At 27.3% G+C, this 12,964-nt stretch overlaps 1 protein-coding gene across 1 annotated transcript in view; it reads right to left on the bottom strand.

Annotated features, from left to right (window-relative positions):
• LOC117178530 overlaps positions 1-9,840 on the bottom strand; it is an 18,835-nt gene extending 8,995 nt beyond the window's left edge. Inside the window, exons 1-2 of the mRNA XM_033369957.1 lie at positions 9,782-9,840; positions 6,516-6,680 (exon numbers count right to left, since the gene is read on the bottom strand). Of these exons, the coding sequence (XP_033225848.1) occupies positions 6,516-6,680; positions 9,782-9,836 (220 nt within the window). The 5' untranslated portion in view covers positions 9,837-9,840. The remainder of the gene's footprint in view (positions 1-6,515; positions 6,681-9,781) is intronic.
• Positions 9,841-12,964: the final 3,124 nt, after the last annotated feature.

The raw sequence follows: 12,964 nt of genomic DNA, 5'->3' as shown, positions 1-12,964 counted from the left end.
ATTATTTGTATGTTTTTTCCAGACTTAATAAATGTTGTTTCTTTGACTGATGAGGGTCCAAACAGTGACCGAAACGTCACGAAATATCGTGCCTTTTCTTCTTTTTGACCTTCATTTATATTACTTTCTTTACTGATTAATACAAAAAAAGGTCGAAACGAAACTTACAAAATTCATTAGACTTTGAGTGAATGAAAGAAAATTAAAAAATAATTCCTATCGAATCGAAACAATTCAAGTTAAATTCTAAAAAATTCAAATTAAATTAGAAAAATCCAAAAAATTCCATTGCTTTCAGTAAAATTAGAGTAAATTTAACAGAATTGAGAAGAATTGAAGAGAGATTGATGAAATTGTTTAGAATTTAAGTGAATTAAAAAAATTTAATATTTTAGCATTTCAGTAAATGGAACAAATAAAAAATGTATTCGAATTTGAGAAAATTGAATGATATTGAAAATTCATTAGACTGAGGAAATTGATGAAAAACAATAAATAAACTTCCATAGAATAGAATCAAAATAATTCAACTTTAATTCTAAAGAATTAAATGAATTGAAGTAAATCCAAAAAATGCCATTGATTCGAATAGAACTAGAGTAAATTGAAAAGAATTTAAAGGAATTAAAAATACTGATCGAATTAATTAGAATGTTCGTAAATTAAATAATTTTTTTTTAAATTTCCATCGAATTGAATAAAATGGATCAATTACTTAGAATTGAAGCAAATTTAAAAGAATGTATGTGAATTTAAAATAACGCTATGAAATTCATAGAAAATTAAGGTGAATTGAAACCAAATTTCAGTGAATTAAAAATAATTTATAAACATTTTTAAAAATTCATTAAATTAAATAAGTTTGGAGTGAATTAAAAAATTACAAATAATTTAAATGTATTTTAATAAAATGCGTAAAAATTCGAGATGAGTTTAAAGGCTTCCGAATGAACTACATTTTTTCAAATCCATTGAATTGAATGTAATTGAGTGAATTTAGAAAAATTTGAGTGAATTAAAAATATTTCAAGAATTCGAAAAGATTAAAGAGAATTCACAAGAATTTTAAAGAATTTTAAAGAACCACAAATAATTCTCTTGAGTTCCAAAGAATTATACGGAACTCAAAAGAACTTCCAAAAAATTTAAAGAACACAAAAGAATTCCAAAGATTCCGCAAGGATTCCAAAGAATTAGAGAGAATTAAAAAAAATCAAAAGAATTTAAAAGAATTCCAAAGAATTTAAAAGAATTGGCATAGTTTCTGCAAAATCCCAATTTCGAAATTACCGGACATTACCCTGACCAATTTTTCACTTTCTCTGACAGTTATACATTTTCCTTAGGTATAGAAAAAGGTTATACACTATGGTGGTCCAAATTTGTACCTGTAAAAATTTTATGCTCGATTTTTGGTGATCACCCCCCCCCCCAATTTGTAATAAGGCTCCCAAAATGGCATAAAGAAGTGATTGTTATTAACTTTTTGCATATCAAAGTTAAGTCACATATTAAGGAGTATGTAAATAATAATTTTTAATTAATACATTTTAATTATGACATAAAATAGCAGATTTATGTCCAATTACACACGAACTCAATATATATATTCGTTCTGAAAGATTTGAGAACGAAAGAAAGAAAGATAGTCAAATATCCGGGGTTTCGCGAGATCCTCGGTTCAATAAAATTTTGACGCATCAAACCTTTTGGTGAAGACAATTATTTTCAGGGCAAATATGAATTTTGCGAAAGAGAGAAATCAGCGGGTATCGGCTGACAGCATTTGAACGATGAGACTCGTTCGCAAATCTATTTTTTTACTCATAATTCTGACATCGTAGAAGAATTTTCGACCCCTAACATGTTTTCGAAGTGCCACGATTTGAGTGCTGTAACTGTAGTTGTAATCTCATTTGTTTAAACCAATTTTTTCGTTTGTAAATCTTAAAACGTTACTACTTTCTGGAATAAGTAACGCATTTAAGGGACGGTCCGAGTGATATTTTTTCCAAAAAATCATTTTTAATTATTTCAAAAAATTTAATATTTATGAATAATTTTTTCCCTACAAATCTTAAAATGTTCTGAAATTATTATGCAATTAATGAATGCTAAGAGTAATATTTTTAGTGGATGACCGTTTGAATTCATTTATTATAAATCATTAATAAATTAGATTATTTATTATTCCAGAACTATTTATTTTAACATTATTTAAACAGAAAATTCTCATTATTTCGTTTGTCTTACTTATATCCTAATTTTTTAAACAACTTTTTTTCAGGTAAGATTTTTTTAAGATGATAAAATACTGAAAATATGCGACATTAAAATTCTGAACAAATGCAAATTATTTAAATTATTGCCAAATATCCTAAATGAACAAAAATATTATTCTTAACATTCGTTAATTATGTCACTAATTTCAGAAAATTCGAACTTTTCACGATTTGGTGGAAAAAAATCATTGTATGAATAGAAATTGTGTCAAAAATTTCAAAATATGTTAAACAACAAATATTATTTTTAACATTCAACTTTTCACGATTTATTGAAATAAATTTTTGTTTGAACAAATAATAATTGTGTAAACAATTTAAAATTAGATTGAAAATACTACCAAACTTGTAACTTTTGGAATAAAAGTAATTAGTCTTAATACAATTCTAAAAAATACTTCTGGGCACAATTAGGGGGGTTGGCGGTGCAGATAAAAAAACTTACTTGGTAGAAATGATCCCTTAAACATTTCTTATAATGTGAAAACTTTAATTTTAAAAACTTATTAACAAGTACTTCTTTCTTGAATTATTTTGAAAACCAAGCTTTACCCATTTAAAACCCAACTTTAATTTTAAAAGCCCGGAGCACGGGTTAATATTGACGGATTTAAAAAAAAGAAATTTCTTTTTTCATAAAACGAATAAAAATATTCAAGGGAAATAAAAAAAAATCGTTGGAATCGTTGGAGTCAATTAAACAAAATTTTAAAAATTCAAAAAAATTGCATTCAATTCAGATGAGTGGGAGTCAATAGTATTAGCAAATAAAAATCGAATAAAGCCAATGAGAAATCAAACCCCTGAGAAGTTCGCCCCACGAAGTTCAGGTTCTTAAAAGTTTTTGCTATTTCAGCATTTTCAATTTTTTCAAATTACCCTGAAGATTTATAAACTCCTCTTGATATCTACCCCCGTGAAGTTGGACCCCGAACTTCCAACTTTTTAAAATATTTTTTCACAACCGTTAATATTTTCGTTGGCGCCCTCTTGGTTGTCCAGCTAGGGACAAATCAAAATTTCGTTTTATCCCCCCGAAATTTGAATTTTACTTTTTGCTAACGTTTGTACTGTATGTACATTTAATATTTCTGTGTGAACCACTCTTAGTTACGCAGTTAGGAACAAAACAGTATTTCGTATCATCCTTCTTAAATTTCAACATTTGAATTCTTCTTTTTGCCAACGTATGTACATCGTCTGTACTGTTTTTACATTTCATATTTTCGTTTTCACTCTTTTGGTTGCCTAACATGCGAAAATCAAAATTTCCTGTCATCCTCTCGAAATTTGAATTTTTCTTTTTGCTAACATCTCCACGTCAAAATTTCGTAACAACCCCCTCAAGTGTGAATTTTTCAATGTTACATTTTAAAAGCGTTTGCACATAGTTTTTGCGGCTATTAATAATGCTTTTACGGTATTAATGTTTTTTTCGGTAGCAGGTGGCGCCAGGTGAGCCACTTGATTTAGAATTTGTCCTAAGTCACAAATTAAAAAATTTTAAACCAAATGGCGTATAACAAAATGGCAGATACCAAAATTTTCAAAGAAATGTTGCGTAACCCCCAAAATATCACCCCCGGAACTTTTAATAAAAGAGTCCCGAAGATGTACTGGGGGTGGAAATTTTAGATTTATGACTATTATTTTAGGATTAGTAACATATTTTGAAATTTTCTCAAGCTGACTTTTGTGACCATTTTTAATTTAAAAAATTATTTTCTATTTTACGCGGAAACTCTTCGGATCTGTTTTGCTAAAGAGTACTAGGGGTGGATTTTTGGGATTTATGAATATTATTTTGGAGTTGGAAACATAATCTAGAGTTTTTTGAAGGTCTCTTTTGTGACTCTTTCAATTTGAAAATTTATTGGCATTTTTACATAAGGAATCTTCGGGTCTGTTTAGTTAAGAGTACTATAAGGGCGGATTTTTGGAATTTATGAATATTGTTATGGTGTTGGGAACATAGCCTAAAATATTTTAGTGGTTTAATGTGGCACTATTTAAATTTTTTAAATTTATAAGCTGTTTTACGTATAGAATCTAAGAGCGTGTTTCATTAGGAGTACTATGGGTGTATTTTTGGAATTGCTGTATATTATTATGCGGTTGGGAACATAATCTGGAATTTTCGGAGTGTGACTTTTGTGACTATTATCAATTTAAAAATCTGCCCGCCTCGCGGGCACATTCTCATCGCGCATTACGCGCGCGGCTCGCTTCGCTCGAAAGTTTGAGCGCGCGTAGGGCGCACGACGGTTGAATCTCGCGCTTCGCACTTGATAATAGGTTACCTCGCGCTTCGCGCTTGAACATAATTACACCTCGCGCTTCGCGCTCGGATATTTATTCTTTGCAATTGGAATGCTTGAAAAAAACTTTATCAAAAAGATCTCTTTTAGATGGCAGTATTTACATGCGTCTTCATATTCTGAATTGTCTACTTAATTAAGTTTCTCAAAGCTCTGTATGCTTTGAGGTACACATTCTCATCTTGACACTCGGGCTGCGCGCTCGTTTTCCGACAGACATTTGTAAACAGGTTTGGTTGGATTTTTTTTCTCGTAACTTTCGTCGTTTTTCCACACATTAAAAAAATTTTTTTTTCAACGTTATTTTTCACGAATAAAACAAAAAGTACGCGTCCTATCAAGAAGTGATTCTTAACGAAATTGTAGATCATTTTCATTTTCCATTGTTTTTTGTACAATCAAAATTTGAATTTTCGATTTTTAAGAAAATCTAAAGATTGGTTATGACAATCTTGTAGGGCTTTCAAAAAGAAATGTTTTTCTTCTCCTGACTTTTTTTCATATTGTGCGTTTTTCGGCTTCAAATTTTGATTTTCGGTTGATTAAAAAAAAATTGAAAACGCTATAACTCTGATAATTTTCTTTTCATCGAAAAAAGTCATTAGGATAAATTATTTGCTCTTTTTAAAACTATCAATATCCGTACATAGAATTTCCAAATTCAGAAAAAAGTGGTCTCAAAAATTTTCAAAATGCGCTCACTCATTGAATTTTTATCAAAAATGGCTGGTTCACGAACTTGTCCTTTCTTTTAGGACCTAAAACAAGTGTGCCAAAGATGAATTTGATTCGTAATTTTTTCGAGAGTTTTCGTGTTACGGACGGACGGACGGCCGGACGGCCGGACGGATAGACTGACAGACGCCATCGTGAAAACCTGATTTTCGGATTCAGGGGGTCTCGAAACGTGGAGATCCGTTGAAAAAGTGTGATGTCAAATTTCCGACAATTCTAATACTTTCTCAATCATAAATGATGAGAATGTAAAAATGTATTGGCTGCTTTGTATGGAAAATCTTTGGACCTGTATTGATGAAAGTACTAGGGGTGGATTTTTGAAATTTCTGAATACAATTATGGGGTCGAAAGACCAGTTTGGACTCAACAGTACAAATGACGTACAAACGTTAGCAAAACGAAAAATCGAAAAATTTAAATTTCGCGGGGATGATACGAAATTCTGATTTGACCCTAGCTGGGCAACAAAGAGGGTACACACAAAAATATTAAATGTAAAAATAGCACAAACGTCGTACAAATGTTAGAAAAATTAAAAATTTAAAAATTTAAATTTCGAGCGGATGACACAAAATTTTGATTTTCCCTAAGTAGGGGAACCCAAAGGGCGAAAACAAAAATTTTGGATTTACAAACAGTACAAACGACGTACAAACTTTAGAACTGTGCAACCAAGAGGATACAATTGAAAATAGTAAATGTAGAAACAGTACAAACAAAGTACAAATGTCAGCATAATGAAAAATTGAAAAAGTCAGATTTCGAGGGGATAATAAGCATTTTTTTAAAAATATTAACGTTTGTGAAATAATAAAAAAAATTTGGAAGTTCGGGGTCCAACTTCACGGGGGTAGAAATAAAGAGGAAATTACAAATCTTCAGGGTAATTTGAAAAAATGGAAAATCCCGAAAAAATCCTTTGCATTCAGTGGATATCATAAATTAATAAATAATCATAAATAGGCATGTACCTGAAATCATGAATGGTTTACTCACGGGTTCCTTGTTTTAACTCTTTGAAAGAAAAGTGACTTAAGTGATATTTTCATTTAAATACGTGACTATAGTAACGTGTATCTGTGGCAGCCATTTTGTGATGTATCTTGTGGCAGCAATTTTTTATTACTAAAAAATTACTAATGCTCGTATTGAGTTTAGAAAAAAGGTTTGAACTTACGGGGAGGAATCCACTGATAAATTTTTTCCGCATTCCGGTACCAATTTACCACCAATCCAGTATCAGTATTCAAAAGTTCGTAAATACAAACGAATTCAACAGGACCTGAGCCATTTCGAATTAAGGATGGCAATTCTAGGCTTTTAATTTGTATTGCATCACCAGCTAAAATAAATAACAAATAAGTAGGTAGATTAATTTACATAAATTGCCTCATCAAATATGTATTATCGGAGCCATTTGAAATTTTGTTGCCTCACGCTCCAAGAATTGAACAAATTTTTTCGTGGAATTATATTGTATCTGAAAATTACAATAAATTCCGAGATTTAAAGTTCTGTTTGTCATTAATTCATGGGGAAACCCAACACATGATATTTCTAAATAAAGGAATCAGATTAATCGTGTCAATTTGATATTATATTTATCTAGGACAAAATAGCGTGAACATCAATTTTTTACCAAAAAGGGGAAAACCGCTTCTTTGTCAAAAATGAGAGAAAAAAAAAGTAATTCAGGGTAGCCGAAAAACTTCATTTTCAAAATACCCTTACTTTTCCCTGATTTTTCCCATACCAATTTTTCGTTTTCTCTGGGCAATAATATTCTAAAACCAAAACTTTTATCTTGTAAAATTTTCAGCAAAAAGATCTCTTAAAAAACAGAATAAAACAATTTTCAATTGGAATTAAGTTTTCTTATTTTTTTATTCCAATAAAAAAAGATGAATTTTCCACCTAAAAGGACGAATTTTTCACAAAACAGTTGAATTTAGGACCAAAGTTGACTTTTTATCCAAATAGTTTAATTTTCAACATAATAGTTAAATTTTCCACCAAAGAGTCCAATTTTCATCCAAAGAATTGAATTTTCAACAAAATAGTTAAATTTTAAAAAAATAGATGGTTTTTAATAAAAAAGTTGAATTTTTAACCAAAAAATTAAATTTTGAACTAAAAAAGATTAATTTTTAACCAAGACTGGTAAGGCTAAATTTTTAGTGGAAAAATGATTTTTCTAAAAATAAAGAAAAATTCAATTTTCAACCAAAGAGGATAAATTTTGTAGAAAACTGTTGAATTTTCAACCCTCAAATATTAATTTACTACAAAATGGCGAACTTTCAACAAAGTAGTTTAATTTTCAACCAATAAAATGAATTTTTAATTATAGTTATGAAACTTAAACAAAAATCAATTTGTAACAAAGTAGTTAATTTCCAATCAAAAAGTTGTTTTCAAAAAGAGAAAAATTCAGCGAAGAAGATTAGTTTTCCACACAAAAGAACAGATTTTAACTAAAATAGTATATTTTTATTTTGAAAAATTATTTTGACCAAAAAAGCAACAATTTTCAACAAAATACATACATTAATTTTTTAAACCAAAGAGATGAACCCTTAATCAAAATAAAATTATTTTTAACACAGCCGTTCAACTTTGACCCAAGTATTTAAATTTAAAAATAAAATCAGTCTTCAAATAAAAATGGAATAGTTACATTTTCAGTTTAAGAAGATTTAATTTTCAATAAAAAAATGAGTTTTCTACAATAAAGATTAAATTGCTATAAAAAAAAACGAATTTGCAACAAAATACATATATTTTCTAAAAAAATAGTTCAATTTTTAACTAAAAAAGACAACTTTTTAACCCAGAAAGATAATCTTTAATTTTCAGTTATAAAACTAATTTTCAATCAAAAAATTATTTCCAACCAAAAAAGACAAATTTTCAACCAAAAAGGCAAATATTCTATCTGATAGGGCGAATTTTAAACGAAACAGTAAAATTTTTAAACAAGGAAGGCGACCTTTTAAGAAAATAGGTAGATTTTCCACAAAAACTTTGCATTTTAAACAAACTAATTACATTTCAACAACATAGATGAAGTTGTTTTTAAGTCGAATTTTAAACCTACAATGATTAATTCTTAACCAAGAGCAAAAATTTTCAGAAGAGAAGATTCTACCAAAAAAGGCGGATTTTGAACAAAATATATAAATTTTCAAACAAATAGTTGAGTTTTAAACTAAAAAAGATTAATTTTAATCCAACAATGAAAAGGTTAAATTTTTCAGTAAAAGAATTAATTAAAAAAATAATAATTTCAAACCAAAAAAACAAATTTCCAAACAAAAAGATGAATTTTCCATCTAAAAGGACGAATTGTTAACAAAATAGTTGAATTTTCAACCAAAAAAGGTGATTTTTCAATAGAGCTGTTATATATTATCAACCAAAGCTTTTCATTTTTAACAAAGTAATTAAATTTGAACAAATTAGATACATTTTCAATAAAATAGTTGAATTTTAAACCTACAATGCTAAATTCTTAACCAAAAGCACGAATTTTTAAATAAAAAGATTTATGTTTAAACAAGAAGAAAAAAGTTAAGTTTTAAGTGAAAAATTAATTTTCAAAGACAAGAAATATAATTTAAAAAAAAAGATAATTTTTTAACCAAACAGACGAATTTACTAGAAACCCGTTTAATTTTTAAACAAAATATTAAAATTCTTAACAATGAAAATTAATTTTAATCTAAACAGTTACATTTTTTCCCAAAGGAGATGAATTTTTAAGCCGAAAAATTAATTTTCTGATTAAATAGTTTAATTATCAACTCAATTTTTGAATTTCTTTTACCATTAATCTTCAAAGACCAGAATTTTTCTCCTGTAACATTTTTAACATAGAATCTTTCATACAAGAAATAAAACAATATAAAATTAAAAATGAAAAATTTCGAACTTATTATTCTCGACATTTATTGAAAGTGCCTCTGACAAAAATACCCTGACTTTTGCAAGATTTTGTTCAAATCCCTGACTTTCCCTGACCGATTAAATTCCCTGATTTTCCCTGATTTTCAGGTATTCCATTAAATGCGGCCTCGCAGTTTATTCTAATTATTATCCAGTTTAAGAAATTCGTATTGTAAAAAATATTATATTTCTTTTTTAACTTAAACCGTTTTAAGAATCGCTTTAGTCGATCGGTTATTTTTTCAGATTTAAAGAAAATTTTTTATACTTTATTATTCATTATTATTATTTTTAATTATTTCCTATTTTCTTTATTCGTTTTATATATTTCAAACTGATAATTTTTTTACAATTATATTATTATTCAATATATTATTGGAGATTATGTTCACTTACTGTAATTTAATTGATTACAAATAATTATGAAGATAGGAACTGAGGATAACTATTAACTTTATCTTCAGAAACAAAATAATTATTTTTAATGTAAGTACGAACCAGATAAAATTACTGTCGTTATTCCTATCAGGAGAATACCTACAGAAATCGACATCACTGATGATAATCACTTTGCAAACTGAAGTTTGAAGGAAAATGTAAGAGTGCAGAAGACTCTTTTATTATTACACCATTCTTGACGTCACCAAAGCACGGCATTGAATTTCAATTAGATTTTTCACTTTTATCACATTTAAATATATCTTGAAATTTTTTAAATTATTTGTTAATACTTTTTAACTTCAATGAAGATGGAAGAGAAGTAATGATTTTTGAATTCCTTCAAAATTTGTTTTTATAAGGTTGAAGAAAACGCTTTCAGGATAACGTTTCATGGTACAATTTCAATTTTCAGATCGTGTCAAGGTTTTTACGGGTTTATACGTATTTTCGTTGTTAAAATAGTTAAGTGTTTCCTACGTAATTTTCTATTCAAAACTTATGCAATAAACCAGTCGGTTTCTCCTTTTATAATTACTTAAATTTCAAGGTCACAGTATATGTTTATAGGGCATTCTTTCTCACCTTTACCTAAAAACTAATATAAACTACAACAAAATTCTCTGAATGAACTGAAACCATTTATATTTTTTCATTTAGAAAGTATGTATCTATATAAAATTGTATGGATAATATGTATTCTGTGTACAAACAAAAGAGCGAGAATAACATCAAAATTATGAAATTTTGTTAGATGGAATATTTCTTTATATTAATTTTTAATTATTAAATATTAATATATTGCAATATAATATATTAATATAAATTATTAATTATTATTGTAATAAAAAAATCTTGGAGCTCTTAAGAACTAATATAAATAAGAATATGAAACTATTTTTAAAAAGTTGCATTTTTAATTAAAAAAGATCAAATATCTACACAAACAAATGAATTTTCGACAAGCGAGTTCAATTTTTAACTAAGAAATATTTTCCAATCAAGAAAAAAATAAAATGTCTACCAAATTGCGGAATTTAAGAAAAGCTAGTTTTAATCCAAGTAGTTCAATTATCATACCAAAAAGATGAATTCTTAACGAAAAATGTGATAGCTGATATTTCAATTCAAACTTATTTTTATTTAATATAAGAAACAGTTCAACTCATTCAAAAAAGGTCAATCTTCAACCAATCGTATTTTTTACCAAAAAGCCTCAAATATTTTCCAAAAGAGTCTAATTTTCTACAAAACAGTTTAATTTTCAACTCGAAATGATGAGCCTTAAAAAAAAAATTAATTTCTAATAAAGTAGTTCACCTTTAACCAAGTAGTTGCATTTTCAATCAAGAAAAATTAATTTTCAATGAAAAATGTAATAGTCGATATTTCAATCTAAAACTATTTTTATTTTAAATAAAAAAAAAACAGTTAAATTCGTCTAAAAAACACAAATGTTTTTAAAAAATAGTTAAATTTTCAACACAAAATTTGTGGGCAGACTTTTTAAAACTAAAGCTCAAAGCATCGGTGATTGTGAATTCTCATTTGTTAAAGCTCCTTCGGCTTCAAGGAATACATTCTCATCACGTTCATCATTCACGCTCACGTTCAACATTATTATTTCAAATGTATATTACATTTATTTTTGTACCTCGGCCGAAGATTGCTTGTTCAGATATTGCAAAATAAAGTACAAATGTTATTTATCATGATTACTTAATTACTTGTTCCTTATTTTGCACCACGTTTTAATGGCAAATAAGATGAAAAATTTATCTTTTCAATAAATTTATATTATTACAATTAATAATATGCATTGGTGTTAAAACAGACGCATTTTCATGGTCTTGTTTTTATAATTCAAAAAAGTATGCATACTATAAAACAACAACTTTTTTATTGAACATTTCACTGCAATTTTTGTTTTTTTTCCATAAACTTCATTTGTTTATTTTCAAAGTTATTTTAACAATTCAAACAAAAAAATACGAATCCTATCGTAAAGTGGTTCGAAGAATATATATAAATTCACCTAAATTTTCACCTAATTTGTGCCTACATCTAAGTACAATTTAGGTGAAAATTTTTTCTGAATAATGAGTTATTGTAACTTGCGTTATTTTTCTAAAAAGTTAATTTTTTATTTTTAATTTATTCTTATAAAAGAAGTTTATAACAAATTTGTATATATTTTTTGATTAAATAAACTTTGTTTATTCTTTTTTTGGTCTCTTGTGTCGTTTTCCAGAAATTGAATTCCTTTATTTTTAGTCTTATCCTTCACGATTGAAGGAAAATTTACTCGTCCAATCTAAAATTGATCAGTCTTTTCGAACCTTGTGTCATTTTCAAAAAATAAAAAAAATTCTTCATTTTTAATGCTATTTTTCAAGATTAAAACGATAACAAAAACTGCGCACTTAGCCAAAAATGATTAAAAATAATTTTATATATCTTATTTGTATTTAAAACTTTTTTGATGAAATTTTTCGTACCTGGCGCCGTTTGTTCAAAAATGTGAAGCTTTGTGATTGTAACGTTTTCGAACAATTTTTAATTAATTTAATTAAACGTTTCTGAATTCAAAAATTTCTAATACAATGTTCTAAGCAATTGTATGTGTGTGTGTGTGTCTTTGTCTATGCTTGTGTGGATGTCACACTTTGTGTTGAACACGATAACTTGAAAGCGATGCAGATAAATTAATTAAATCTGGAGGGCATATTTTCAACACTAATATCTTGAAACTGATTAAATGAATTTCTCCAAATATTTATTGTATTTTTTTAGCACTTTACAATATTTCAAAAATCGATTTTTTATAGTAAATCTTTTTTCGTTAACATAATTGAAAGTTGGTGCAAGAATATAAAAGATTCCTTTTTTCGAGGCGAATCGATTGGCCTTTAATATTAATGCGTTTTATTAAAGAGTAAGGAAGTTATAGTTATTTATATTATATTGAAAATAAATTTTTATAGTAAAGTTTGTTTAATTTTTTATAATTTTAAGTTAATGCAAGAATAAAAAAGATGTGTTGATTCGAGACGAATCGATTGACCTATAATATTGGTACATTTTATTGTAGAGTAAGAAAGCTATGGTAATGCATAATATTTTGAAATACGGTTTTTTTATAGTAAACCCGGTTTTTCCACATCAACCACGAATTAAGTCAAGTCCCTAATAAGATGAGGATATTAAAAATTAATTTAATACAGCGTTTGAAATCTTTGGCGA

The sequence above is a fragment of the Belonocnema kinseyi genome, chromosome 8 (genome assembly GCF_010883055.1).
Source record: "Belonocnema kinseyi isolate 2016_QV_RU_SX_M_011 chromosome 8, B_treatae_v1, whole genome shotgun sequence".
NCBI classification, from domain to species: Eukaryota; Metazoa; Arthropoda; class Insecta; order Hymenoptera; family Cynipidae; genus Belonocnema; species Belonocnema kinseyi.
This window is presented reverse-complemented; position numbering and strand designations above follow the sequence as displayed.